Source organism: Stegodyphus dumicola, chromosome 1 (genome assembly GCF_044657685.1).
Source record: "Stegodyphus dumicola isolate Sdum_Otavi_A_Nest chromosome 1, ASM4465768v1".
NCBI lineage: Eukaryota > Metazoa > Arthropoda > Arachnida > Araneae > Eresidae > Stegodyphus > Stegodyphus dumicola.
The window spans coordinates 81,195,530-81,210,531 of record NC_140768.1 but is presented as its reverse complement, the minus strand read 5'-3'; the positions used below and the strand labels follow the sequence as shown (position 1 = coordinate 81,210,531).

The window sequence follows — 15,002 nt, the reverse complement described above, 5'->3', positions numbered from 1 at the left end:
AATCAACCAAATAAACGAAACTAAATTACAAACAATTCAAAAGACAACAATAACAGAAATTCATACTAAAAAAACAATGAACATAACATTCTACAAAATAAAAACAGTAAAATAAAATGCACTTACCATAATACATTCCTGAATAAAATTTCGCCAGTATAATAAAATAACGTCTTTGAACAAAAGTGCCACGATTTTGCTATATCACATGTCTTTCTGAGATTCAAAATTTCGAAAGTAACATTAAAAACTTCCTCCAAAGTCAACATACTACACGAAAACCACAATCCAAATCTTAAACTCCGCTGGCAGGCACATATTTTATCAGAAACCATTTGACTGCAAATCCACACAAGAACTATCAGAAATGCCCTTCTTCGTCCAAGTTCTCATAGCCGCTCCACATTTCGGACTCCGTTTTAAAAGTCCCACAGAAATTCCAAAAATACACTTCAATCCTCATAAACACACCCATGAACAAAAGACTCATTAATAACTCCAACATTGTGCCTTTTAATACTAAATTTACTTTCCACACAATGTAAAATACGTGACTGAAATCTTGCCACCGTGTCTATCATTGCAACGTGTATCAACACACGACACAAACCAATGAGCAATTAAACAGCTTCAGCAAAAGATTTTTACACGTCAAGAAGGTTGCCATACAACATGCAATTGTGCCAAAAACCAGCATAGAACACATATTGCCACATTTGGTGATATTAGGACGCATATAAGAGTAGAGCCAAATAATTAAAAAGGTAAACAAAAGAATACTTATACATAAGCTGCTTCTGGAAATATTGTATGGCTCTACACTACTTGGTATGGAAAATTTGCTTGAACCATGGAACAGCTTATTGTTCCATCTTATCTTCTGACTACAGTCATAACAAACTGAAGTTGAGGGTTTAAAATAAAACCTATTTATTAACCCTCTAAGCCAGGCCTATCAAACTCTGGATCATCAAGTGGGCTAAATAGTTATTAGTATATAACTGTGCAGGCCCATAAGTGAAGGAAAGTCATTTTTGTCCTTGATGACATATTTAAAAGTACATAAAATAATATGCAATACTGTAATTCTTTAAAAAAAAATAGAAGGAACAATAGGAAATCCTGGTAGTAAATAATGAATATGTGTTCCCTCCCTTATACTTGCCACCTTTTTCTTGCAGTCAGCTGGAGATATGCTACTCGCGCTATTAATTTTCAGAACGGCATTGGATGAATATTTGTATGTGGCTCTAGCTGGGGGACTTGTACCTTTTTATAAGTGAGAAATCTTATTCATATTGATACATACTACCCAACGGGGAAACCACAAAGGATGCAAATCTGCGACTTCCTGGGAATGGCACCAGCAAGTATTTGTAAAATATGGTGATACCCATTTCACTGAATGTTTGCTTTAGATTTTAGTTACTCTCAATTTATATCGATCTGAGCCAACATTTTCTCATTGTTAGTGGAGAAAATATTTTTGTAATATTCTTTTTAACACTTGTGGTAATATATATACTACAATATTGGGTGGAGTTCCAATTTTTATGAATATATTAAATACTTTTTGTTATTTTCTCAGAATGAATCAAGATCTGCCAAAAAAAAAAAAAAAAAAAAAAAAAAACTAGTTAAGCGCCGTGAGTTTGACATGCCTGCTGTAAACGATCAAACTGTATGTTCAAAAATATTAATCCCGACAACTTTATGTGTGCAGACATGTATATTGAAATGTGTTCAGAGAATTAATATATATGTGTTGGAAGAAAAGAAGAAAAGAACTCAAGATGTAACTTGTAAGGGAAAATCCAGAAAATGACATTTAACCTTGTCTTTTAGGAACTTGAGATTTTCTTATGCTTGGCTTCTTGACAATGGGAATTTTATAGTTATGCAAAATTGAGCAAATATACAGAACCAAATCTCCTCAGCTTGCAGGAAATGCAGAACAAAATTTTCATGCTAAATTAAATATGAATACAAATTAACATGCATCTAAGTAAGCTTTGGCTGAGCCCTATATGTGAAGTAAATGTAACTTGTTAAAGCTAAAACCAGTAAATTAGCTTAACAGGAAGATGCAGTGAAGGCTTCCAAAATTTGTCTCTGAAACCCAAGAACTTTTAACTAATAAATAATATTTTGTATTCTGATAGAAGTGGATGAAAGTAAAGCCAAAATAATAAGGTGACTGGGCTAATTTGTATAAATTCATACAGTGCTGCAGAATTATTTGATAGTGTTTCACTAGTGGTTGCATATGTAATTGTATAATGCAAAGCATTTTTAGTTATCTGTGATCATATTTTTTTGGGTGACAAGAGAAATCCTTATTGCCTTTTGCTTCTTCTTCTTCTTCCCCCCTTTTTTCCTCATCCTATAGAAATTCAAAGAGTTTCATGCCGATTATTATACTTATCTGTTGTTATTTTTGGTGACATTTCAAGTTCTGTTCAAGTATTTAATAAATCTCATTATAAAACTCCATCTGTAAATGAATCTTGATATGGTCTATTATTCTTAGATCAGTTCTTAACATAAAGACCTAGTTTTTGTAAGGACCCCTTTGTGCTATGCTACCACATAATTTCCTTAATTTCATCACAGGATTATTTTCACAAGTTCTGCTGTAGGAAAGATACCAAACTCCTGAAAAACAGCTATAGCCTTTTCTATAGGAACTATCTGCAACAAATTATGTAAATTATATTGACTTCTGGTTGTCATTATTAAACATTTAACTTAGAAATTATAAAAAAGGAGCATGCAAAAATTATGTATTCAACAATTACAATTGGAAATGAGTGAAGCCACAAAAAACAAAAGTAGAAATATAGATAAAGGTAAGGATGTCTCTTTTCTTACCGAAAAAGGCTCCAAAAAATTGTGGCTCGAATTAACTGAAAAGTATGAAATTACAAGCATTTCTTTGTTTATATTATTTTCTTAAATAATGGCTAATCTTTTTAATTAATGTCTAAAATATGTGAAAAATTGTTTTTGATAATGAAATAGACTTATCACATAAATTAATTTATCACATAAAATTAAATTTGTTCATTATTTGAATTTTTAATAACTTTTCATTTCACTAGCATTCATATCAAGAAATTTAAGAGAAATTAGGTCTAGAGATAGCTTTACTGTAATAGGATTTTCATATTTAATGACGCATGAGGCTAGGAGAAACTTCTCGGAGAAAGAAGCTTCTCATTTTTCTACCATTAGAGCTTCCTAGCCAAAACATGTTTTGCTGGTACCAATGTCCTAGCTAGCTACACAGAACCAAACCAAAATTTTAGTTTGTTAATCGAACCAAAAATGTTTTGTTTGAAGCTTCATCCTACCGCAGGATTTCTCGAAAGAACTGCACTTCTGAAACATCAGCCATTCAGATAATCTGAAAAGAAAAACTCCAGAAAATGATGTGTTGTTGAGGTACTTTGAAAATATGATAACAATTTAAGTAATAGTATTTTTTGCTGAAATAAGTTATTGTTTAAAATCTGAAAAATATTTATTAAAATAGTATATACAGTACAAAGTCCGTAATCTGGACTCGTTGGGACTTCGGCGATTCCGGATTATAGATCATCAATTTAAATCTGGTAAGATGGCATGCAGAAATTATACAATTAACAGGGTTCGTAGTGGTCCTTATAAGTGCTTATAAGTCCTTATATTTGAAAATAAAATATAAAGGTCCTTATAGGTGCTTACTTTTTCTTTAAAGCCCTTATTTTTTGTTTTTAGTGCTTATTTTTTGCTTTTAGTGCTTTTTTTTTTTTAATGAACGCGCTATTTTCCTCCGTACCAAAGCCGAAACTAAATAAACAACTTTTCTTCCTAATATGGAATGTCAGATGGTGAGTCATACTCCCGGAAATAGCTTTCCCCCCTTTCTCTGCATTAACATAAACTTTGGTGTGCAGGAAGAGTACAGACAGGTGCCCGTCGTTCTATTGGTCAAAGAATTGCGAAAGCATTAGAAAATTCCGGTACATTCGGCATTCTTTTCCTCCCACCCAAATACTACACCTTTTCTATAGGAAATTTGTTTGAATAATAAATAATGTTTAAATACGTTTGAATTTCTATCAAGATCTTAATAATTTGCATTCTCGTTCTGCTTGGTCGGTTCATATTCGTGTTTATTATGATCGTTATGCTTATATTATGAGCATATGTGTGAATGTTTATAATAACATAGTTGCAGTAACTGCTGAAGTATAGTAAACTTCCAAAAATGGTTGTGTTTTAACACAGATTTAGCTTTCTAAGGAATAATATTCGGAATAGCTTACATAAAGGAAAAAGTAATCGAATAGTCAAAATAATTTCATTTTTTTTGGCCAATACATTATACAGTACGAAGATTGGGAGGTTTTCCTCTTTCTCCGGAAAATCTCGAGTATTAAAACTTGTAACGGTTTGCTGCAAAACAAGCAACGGACTTTTTTTTTTTTTTTTTTTTTTGTCACTTTCCAATCTGGATTGAATAGGACTAAAAGTTTGCGCGGTCTACCAACCCAAGCGAAGAATGATTCTGTTCCGGAAATTTAAAATTTCAACTGTCTGTTGAAAATTAGAATGAAAACTACCCCAGTTATTTAGTTCTTTATTCTCCCAATACCGGCAGCTGCTGATTCCGATTGCGTAATATCACGTAGGGAAGAATTACGGAGCACGTATTGCGCAATAATGTTTGCGATATTTTGCAGAGAGAATTAATTTTGATGATCTGTCCAAAATTTGTTTATGAATACTTAAAAGAGTTTTACTGTGCTTGAATATTTTTCAGTTCCATTGGTTTATTTTTATATGATGCACATATCGAAATGTCAAAAGCGTTTATTTAGCGGGAAAATCTAAAGAGCGGCTACAGTCTACCCCCCCCCTTCGCTCTTCTTTTTCAAGTTACGCTCGACTGTCCGAATATTCGCCAATTTCCAAGTGTGCGGGTTAGTTAAGCTTTTACTGTTAAAGGATGACTGCATGCTTTTTTACTTAAATTACTTTGCTTGCAATATCTGTTAAGGGAAAACTGATATACAATGAAAATTTAGAATTAAATTATTTAAATATCAATATTAGTGGAAAAATAAATTGTATTTATTATTAGGTTCCAAGCGAATACAATAAATATGCCTTATTATTATTTATTTTCTCTAGGAACTGAAATTTCATCATTAAATCTTGTAATATAGTTTAGTTCTGCATAGTTTTTTTTTCTCTTATTGTAAACTAGTTCTGTAAATTGAACTGTTATTTAATTTAAAAAAGTAATTATTTTCCATGGTTGAGGTAATACTTATTCTCTCTTAATAAGTACTGCATTTCTCATATTTTAAATTACAATTATAATTTTTAAGGTTATGCAGTTGTGTATAATGTAATTAGACAGGTGTTAATTTTTTTTTTCTTAAAATGTACTTGAAAAGTGCTTATAGGTGATTATTTCTTTAACTAAAATGTGGCTATGAACCCTGATTAAAAATATGAAACCATAATTTATGAAATAAAAAGCAATTATGATCTAAAAAGTATCAAAATTTACAAAACAAAACAAAAAAAAAAGCTTAATATTTATTCGTTTGCTTTATTAAACATTTCTTTCAATGTAAGCTGTTTAAGTTGCTTCGTTTTTTGTGTTGATACTTTTTCTTTAATTCTATAAACAGACATAATTTCTTGTTCAGTTACAAAGTTCCGCTGCTCAAGTCCTGTAATTGCTGTATCGAGAATACCGACTAATTCGTCAATGGAAATTTTTTCATTTTCAGTAACCTTTCACTATTGGAAGTGGTATTTTCTGGATCTAGAATCATACTACAGGTTTTGCTGTCCGTTAATTGATTGATTATTGGGGCATTCTCGTCGCAATGAAAAACTTCTGTTATATCATCTTCACTTATTACCGCTTCTCCACGTTTCTTTACAAAATCCAATAAATGGAAAATTTCACCTTTAGTTTGCGATGTCCGAAAATCTTCAAATTTGTGGTTCCAGTGCCATACTTCTCGCATAATTTTGAGACAGATATGCCTTTATCCATTTTTTGCAGCAATTCCACTTTTTGTATGGAATTCGAAACTTGCTTTCACTTTGTAGATCCTTTGGCAGCTTCAGAATAGGAAACTCTTTTTGACATAATCGAAGGTTCAAGCTTAATTTTTATAAAATTGCTCTAACAGTCTACAAAAATAATAAGCTGGGTCCAATTAGAAGATTAAGGAACAGCGCAATCTGCAACATTAACTGAAATGCCTTGGAATCAGTAAAGATAATTTTAGCCTATCTTATACCGTCCATTATACATTAAATGCGCATGCATAAAGTATATAAAAAAAAAATTTGTGGCTTTGAGGTTCGGATTATAGATCATTCCAGACAATAGATGTCTGGATTATGGACTTTGTACTGTATATATATTTAATGTAAGAAAAGCTTATGAACTAAACAAAAAGGACCTGTGAGGTCAAGAATTTTGCGCATTGAGCTGCAAAATTTGAAAATAAAATTAAAAAGTAATTCCTCAAGCTATAGCCTATGTGTAAAGTATAAGCATTTTGATGCACGCATCCACTATGCATGTGCGTAAAGCCAATAAAGTGTTTACACATGCGCGCTTCCGATAGTGAAGAAAGTGACAGAGAGGTTATTGAAAACGAAAAAATTTCGATTGACAAGTTAGTCGGTATTCACGACACAGCAATTACAGGATTTGAACAGTGGAACTTCGTAACCGAACAAGAAATTATGTCTATTTATAGAAGAGAATTAAAGAGAAAGTATTAGCACAAAAAATGAAGAAACTTAAACAACTTACATTGAAATAAATGTTTAATAAAGTAAACACATAAATATTAAACTTTTTTTTTTTGTAAATTTTGATACCCTTTAGATCATAATTGCTCTTTATTTCATAAATTAAGGTTTCATATTTTTAATTGTATAATTTCTGCATGCCATCTTACCAGATTTAAATTGATGATCTATAATCCGGAAAAAACCCTAATCCAGAATTGCCGAAGTCCTGATGAGTCCAGATTATGGACTTTGTACTGTATAAACACATAGTATATATATATATATACATATTAAAATATTTTACATATCTCCAGCAGAAAAAATTAGCAATTTTAAAATGTGCATTTAAAATGTAATTTTCATAATTAAGATAATTTATAGGATATGATGAGAACTTACTGAAGTATGTTTGTGACTAGTGCATAACTAGTATTTTGCGACTAATATAAGTAGTTCTGCAGTTATTAATGAATGTATGAAGAAGACTTCATCTCTTTTATGATATGTTTGTTTGTCACGGTTTCATTTAAAATTTTGAGCTGCATATATTGACAGTGGAACATTGGAACCTTTATTTAACCGAGGTCTGTGTAAACCAAGCTAGCAATTAGTTTAAAGAAATTATTGGAAAATGTAGTATCAAAAAGGGTAGAAGATGATATTAGCAAAGCACATGTTATGATTATTTTATTTTTTAATGTATAGAAATATTCTTAAGATAAATTTTGTTTCTTTCAGGTGGTATTTTGGAAGCATATTGGAATAAAATTCGAGATGAAGGATTTACAGTTGATAAGAGCCAGCTGAAAGTTGCAGAAGTTTTAGAAGGTCTGCAAGAACAGCTCAAAACTTATCAAGTCTCTAAACCAAACTTATTCTCTAAAGTAAGATATTATTATTAACTAAAAGGGATATTAGTCTCAAAATGGCATTTTGCATTGAATCACTATAAACAGTGTATCACTTTTCAGATTATTGGGCCACCAGATATTATCACCCTGTATTATATTTTAAGAAATTAAATAATGAATCTGCATGAAGGTGTACATGTTTCTCACATTGTAAAAAAATAAATAAATAAAATTGGTACCTAAATCCATCAAATTTTGTATAATGCTGTCCTCCACCCAAATATGGGCACCTGGAAGCTCGAATTTTGAATTTCGAATATGTTTTATCATGTATTTCATAGATTATAAAACTTTAATGAATTTTTTATTAACAAACTCAACAATTTTAAAGCAAGCAGTAGCAACATTGTATGGGGAAAAAACATTTTTATCTTCAGCGTGCAAAACTGTGTGCCAGAAATTTTAAAGCTATACTGTTTTTAAATATTTTGTGATTTTCTTGTCGAATTGAATTTTCTGTGGCATAAGCACAAGGAGTGTGATATTTAATAAATAAAGTAAAGGCCCAAAGCATTAATAATAGAAAGAAAAAAAAAAGTTTTGTGAAGCTATTTTAGTAAGAAAACTGAACATTGATTTGATAATCCGAGAAAAGACTGAAAAATGTATGGCAACACTTAACACTGCATCGGGAATTCTAAATGTATGCAGCTATGCTTCTTTTAAAATTTTTGTAATTTTCCTGTTGACTTCTATCTGGCATAAGTTTGAAGAAAATGATGCTTAATAATGATGCTAAAAAGACCCCCTTCCCCAAAAAGAGTTAGTAGGTACGAGTGTAACAGCAGACTGGTAGACTGTGAGCTCAGCGAGAGCACAAAAAACCTTAACAAACCCTTTGGGGCAACTTTTAAAATCTGAAACATTTCAGAATTTTAATTTTTTTTATATTATTATGCTTGTTCTTGATCAAAACTTAGAAAAATGCATACTTTTTTTATACCTGCATCTTTTACAATAGCTTCCAACATAGTGTAGCACAGAACCTACGAGTGGCCTGCAATAAAACTACTGAATACCAAGAGTTTGACAAGGACTCAAATCCCTTGGTAGCCACTAAATACATTGGATTATCCTTAGAATTTATCACATTGGCTGGTGTCACATTTTTGAATTAATCCACTGTTATCTAGGAGAATATGAAGAATGTTTCTAGATGAAAAAATATATGTCTTTTTGGAAGATAATTAGTCAGTTGTTTATCCCAATGTTCTGTAGTTAATTATCATTTGAAGCATTTAAAATGTATTCAGTTTTGAAAATTCAGTTTGGATGGTTTGTGAATTTCACTATAATTTTAATGTATCAATATCACTGTGGTACATTAAAAAAGTAGAAAATAATGCAGAGTAATCTTTTATGAAAGCACCTCTGAAAAAAAAAAAATGGCCAGTATTCCGAGAACATAAAAATTGAATCTTCTTTTCATAGAGGCACAAGCCCACCAGCAGCCGAGCGGTAAAGTCGCTGAACACTGGTAGTTTGGTCCGAGGTTCGAATCCCGCGAATGAGCTGGCTGCTAGGGTGTTTTCGTGGTTTTCCCCATGTGTAACATGTATACGAGCCAATTGCCCTTAGAAAGTCCTCCATGAACCACCATCCTCATTTGTAAAAACAGCAGTTTTACAGCTGAGGATGGTGGTTCGGTAAAACCATCAAAACTAGTCCTGTGAAAATTTTGTAAATATAACGCTGATTTTTGTTGTTTCATTTCTGAATTTGTATTTATTCGACATGTTATTGTGTCTTAATTATGTTTCAGAATATTTAGATTTGTATTAGTTTTTCCTTAAAATTCAGTTCAGACTTTTTCAGTCCCCCCCCCCAAAGATCTGATTGCCACTGTCATGAAGTTGGCAGTTACATATCAAGAACAAAACTCTTAATCTACAGTGCATAGGTGTTTGGAAATGAAACAATGAAGTTTTTTTTGTGGATGTATTTTACAAACAATGCTCAAGAGGTATTTTCATAAAGTAAGAATGCACATGTCCATAGAACTCTAGATATTTCACTGAGTGATAATATATTGCTTGAAGAAAATGGTGATGCCATTTTGGAAACTGGATGATATACAAGTATTAATTAAATATTATATCACCAAAATGAGGGTTTGTATTTACTGTAGTAGAAACCAAATGGCAAATGAAATAGTCTATCTAATTACTTTGGTGGAGACTTAGCAGGGATGATGAAGATTTCAAGAACCATGAATAAGCATTCCTTCCTGTTATTTAAAAGAATTGTAGTTAAAGAATTCTTTCTGTAAATGTAATTTTGCAATGATGCGTGTATGCTGTTTTAATCTTTTGTGGCTAATTTGTTTCTTTTTTACCTCCCACTAACCTACATACATAGGTAAGGGAGATAACGTTTTTAGTTCAAAAATTCTGTAATGAGTATTCAGTGGATATATGTGAATTAGGGTCCCCTGCAAAATGTTTTTACTATTTTTAGATGTCTGTTTGTCTGTATGTGTATGATGATTTTTTTCTTCTTTAATAACTTTTATATCAAACTTTCAAAAAAGACTGTTTTCTGTATTTAAACTTCGTGTTTTCATACAAAGAGTTGATTAGGTTTTAGGTAAAATTGGACAGCATGAAACAGTACTTTACTTGAAGCCCATAACAAATTTTGTTAGGCAACCAAATAAAAGTACTTTACTTGGAACTATTAGCAGATTATCATGAAAAGAAGTAGAACCATTATGCTAAGATTTTAATTTAAAATAAGAAAGCACATACCAAGATTATTTTATAATATATAACCATGATATTTATTTATATCGAGCCGTAGAAGAGAAGCACTGTCATAAAAATCAAACAATGTTTCATGTGCAGAGCTTCAAAATTCTTAAAATGCAGGCATGTTACCAAAAAATGCACTTCTTATTCTTATGCACTGTTGATGATTAACAAATCACAAGAGAATATAGCAAATTCAATAACACCTATTGCTTTATCTTTACTGATCCCCGAATGCATGGTAGTCACTATTCAGTTGTAAATCCAGTAACTAATCAACATTGTTTACTGATATACCTAAATATCACAGAGATATATGTACACATTAAAATGAATTTGAATTGATGCTACAGTCAAAATTCTTTAATCCGGAATGATCTATATAATCTGTACCTCAAAGCTACAAACTTTCTGCGCATGCGTAAACGCATGCGCATAATACGCATTTAATGTATAACGGTCGGTATAAGCTAAGCTAAAATTATCTATTTCAGTTAATGTTGCAGATTGCGTTGTTCCTTAATCTTCTAATTGGATCCGGCTTATTATTTTTTTGCAGACTGTTAGAGCAATTTTATTAAAGTAAGCTTGAACTTTCGATTATGTCAAAGAATTTCCGATTCTGGAGCTGCCAAAGGATCTACAAAGCGAAAGCATGTTTCAATGTTCATCAAACAAAAAGTTTAATTGCTGCAAAAAATGGATAAAGGCATATTCTTTGTTTCTCTAACCATTCCGAAATCTTTTTATCAATTTCACGCTGCTCTGCGGGGGAAAGGGTGACGTTGTGGCACGCAATGAACTGGAAGTTCATCTGTCAGCACTATCCTTATCTTCAGGGCAGATGTTTTTATTTTATTCAGCTTAGAATTCCTTACTTTATTTTATTTAGAATTCTCCTATATGTAAATTCATGTATATCTTAGTAATTTTTTGCAGGTATGCCTGGAAATATATCTGCTTTAAAGCAATGTTAAAAGTTTTATAGGTTATAATACAAACATGTTTTCGAAAAATTTATAAAAAATATTTTAAAATATAAATTTTAGAAAAAGTCATAAAAAATGTGTGAATTATATTTGGATTAAGCCTAAATTTCAAGATGCAAAAATTCAAGAGAACTGCTTCGAACCAGAGGGAGATCTACCCCCGAACTTTTCTAGAATCATCCTGATTCTATACTGTACTGTTGAATGAATCATTCCGATTCAGTAAAGGTTTGAAGAGAGTTATCCTGATTCTGTGCTGTTGAATGAATCATCCCTATTCAATGAAGTTTGAAAAGACTCATCCTGATTCTGTGAAGTTTTGACTGAATCATCCTGATTCAGTGAAGTATGAAGAAAATTATCCGGATTCTGTGTTGTGTGATGAATCATCCCAATTCAATGAAGTTTAAAGTGAATCATCCCAATTCAGAAATGTTTGAATGAATCATTCTGATTCAATGAAGTATGGAGGGCATCATCTTGATTCTATGAAGTTTTGAATGAATCATCCTGATTCAGTGAAGTTTCAAGAGTATCATCCTGATTCAATGAAGCTTCAAGGGAATCATCCAGATTCTATGTTGCTGATGAATCATCCCGATTTAATGAAGAGTATGAAAAGCACAAAAATATATTATGGTCGTCGACGTCATAAGGCTTCTTACGAACCAGGTGATAGAGTATGGGTGACGTTACATACTACGAGGGTTATCCAGAAAGTAGATTACGTTTTGGAATAAAAAAATAAACAAAGTATAGGAAACAAATTTTATTATATACAGATGAAAGCCACACTCAAATACTACTTTTCTACATAGTCACCATACAAATTAAGGCATTTATCGTAGCGATGTACGAGCTTGGAAATTCCTTCGTCGAAAAATTCGGCCGCCTGCGCCTTCAACTACTTCGTTACCTCTTCTTGCTTTTCGCTGATGATTTCGTGCAACAAACTTCGCGAAATTTGTGGAAAACTCAAAGAAAGTTCCGTTATTGTGAAATTTCGATTTTCACGGACTTTAGCATCGACTTTTTCGAGAAGTTCGGCGGTCACTATGCTGGGTCTCCCACTTCGATCTTCGTCGTGAACATTGGTTCGGCCATTTTGAAATCTTATGACCCACTGACGCACTCCACCTTCAGTGATAATGTTGTCCCCATACACTTCACGAAGCTGCCGATAGATTTCTATCGGTTTACAGTTTTTTGCAGTCAGAAACCTTATTACTGAGCGCACCTCGCAGCTCGCGGGATTTTCAATTAACGCAGACATTTCAAACCGTCACAGTATCTGAACGGAGCACAGCACGAACCTCTCACTAGCACGGCTAGATGCAGACTGAGCTGCGCAACGCTCTGACCCCAAGATGGCCGCGCTAGCCCCGCCCCTAGCGGACACAGACGGAAACGTAATCTACTTCCTGGATGGCCCTCGTATTTGCAGACCAAACCAACGTATTTCTGACTCTTTGCTGAGACGTCGTACGAGCCAGAGGGGGAGTCTGTAACCCCACAGCTCAATGAGCGCCACTTTGCGGCCACTGGAATAAACACCAGTCAAAAAAAAAAAAAAAAAAGACTCTTATCTTTCAGTCGATGTACGGGAATCATGAACTAAACATGCTGTTTTTCCGAGATTTACTTTGTAACTTAAATGTGTAATTATAACATCCTTAATTGTAATGTTTTATCTTTATTGTGTTTTGTTAATTAAAACTATTTAAAAAGGCCAAGTGAGTCTTTTGCTTATGGTTGTTTTGGTTATACTACTGATTTTATAAATGTGGGAGTGGCATAAAAGTAATCACCAACCATTGCCGACTTTGCAGGAACACTGGGCAGATAACACAAAAATACTCTTAAAAGCTGATTAAAAGAAATCAAGAATTTAAAAATTGAAAGAATGCTAACAAGTAGTTGAGCAAAGTATTGTTAATAAGACGAAAAATAAAATTAGAGTAAATGGCATATAATTAAAATGAAAAAGCATCCAACAGATTTTGCTCCTAAAAGGAGTAATTTTTATGAATAATTACTTAAAGCCCATTAGTTCCTGTTTATATTTAATGAAAAATCAAGTATTGGTAATGTGTTTTAAGTGAAACTACTAGGAAGTCGAGGCCAAACTAAAATTAAGAACTTTCAGTTATTTTAATTGCTTTATTTTTAATATGCTTATGCAAATGAATAATAATTTGTAAAATAAAATTTTAATGAACTTTAAGAAGATAAAATATATGCAGAGTTGAAATATGTCCGAATGATACAAGTCTCTAAATAAATGAAGTTAAATTTATTTTAAACATGATAGTGCTTTCTATTATTATTATTATTATTATTTATTTTTTATTTATTTTTTTTTTTTAGAATATTTTTATATTGTTTTATTCATTTCTTTTGAAATGCCAAAAATTTGCAGAACATCACAAAATCAGTTAATATTTTTATTTCAGATGTTTGGAGCAAGAAAAGAAAAGCCTCCAAAAGGCATGTATCTGTATGGATCAGTAGGTTAGCTGCTTTTTCCTATAATAAATATATAGATAGGTAGCCAGAGATGTGCACAGTATAAATGAATAATATAATTAATTATAATTTATAGTTATTGATTGAGCAGTAAATCATACTATAGATTGAATTAAATTTTGCATTTTAGGTTGTGGGAAGACTATGCTAATGGATTTATTTTATGAACGCTGTACTCGGGAAAAGAAGAGAAGGACTCATTATCATTCCTTCATGCTAGATGTTCACAGTCGTTAGTATGATTTAAAATTTAAATGCTTTAGTAAATTTGAAGTTTTGTTTTTCAACTTCATGTATTTAAAAAAAAAATTTCTCACCCTGAAATACAGTGAATTCAAATAAAATTATCTTGTAATAAAAGCTCTTAGTAAATAGTTAGCTGTTAATAAATGGGAATTTTTTTCTGTAAAATTTTATGAATATTTTATTTTTCATATTATTGAGGGGGCAAATGCTATCAAAGGCTAAACAAACATTGTTCATCGTTTCACAAATATTTGGTAGGCCACAAAATTACTTCATTTTTATTAAATGAAAGTCTGTAAATTAATTATGCTTTACCAGACTTTTAAAAGAATATTTGAGATTTAAGGCTGTTCTTAATTTAATCATACTTTGTGCGAAATAAACCAATTTAAAAAATTTTGCATTCTAAAATGCACAGTTACTATGCTTCATTCATTAGTTTTAAAAATTATCTCTTGAAAATAAATGTGTTGTTTTTTTTTTCTTTAGGAATACATGAATATAAAAAGAGAACATTAAAGCAGAAGACTGGTAAAAAATCTCTTGATTATGATCCAATTGCACCTGTGGCTGAGGCAATCTGTAATGAAACTTGGTTTTTGTGTTTAGATGAATTTCAGGTAAAATTGTTTATATGCAGAAAGTCTGTAATAACAATTGTTATTTTAATCCATTGTTTTCTGAATTAAAAACTTAAGAAAATAACAGAAATAAGATTTAGTGCTTATGTTTTCAGTAAACAAGGGCTGTAGATAGACAAGCTGCAA

General features: G+C 31.6%; 1 protein-coding gene across 3 annotated transcripts in view; it reads left to right on the top strand.

Annotated features, from left to right (window-relative positions):
* Positions 1–15,002, top strand: part of LOC118200035 (AFG1-like ATPase) — a 57,977-nt gene that overhangs the window by 9,504 nt on the left and 33,471 nt on the right. For 2 of the 3 annotated variants that reach the window (XR_004760017.2, XM_035371953.2), the window contains exons 2-5: positions 7,555–7,700; positions 13,917–13,974; positions 14,120–14,221; positions 14,725–14,855. Coding sequence is in view for 2 of the 3 variants with exons in the window: in XM_035371953.2 (XP_035227844.1) it covers positions 7,555–7,700; positions 13,917–13,974; positions 14,120–14,221; positions 14,725–14,855 (437 nt within the window). In the remaining variant the exon portion in view is untranslated. The remainder of the gene's footprint in view (positions 1–7,554; positions 7,701–13,916; positions 13,975–14,119; positions 14,222–14,724; positions 14,856–15,002) is intronic. The other variant, XM_035371954.2, reaches the window with a different exon arrangement.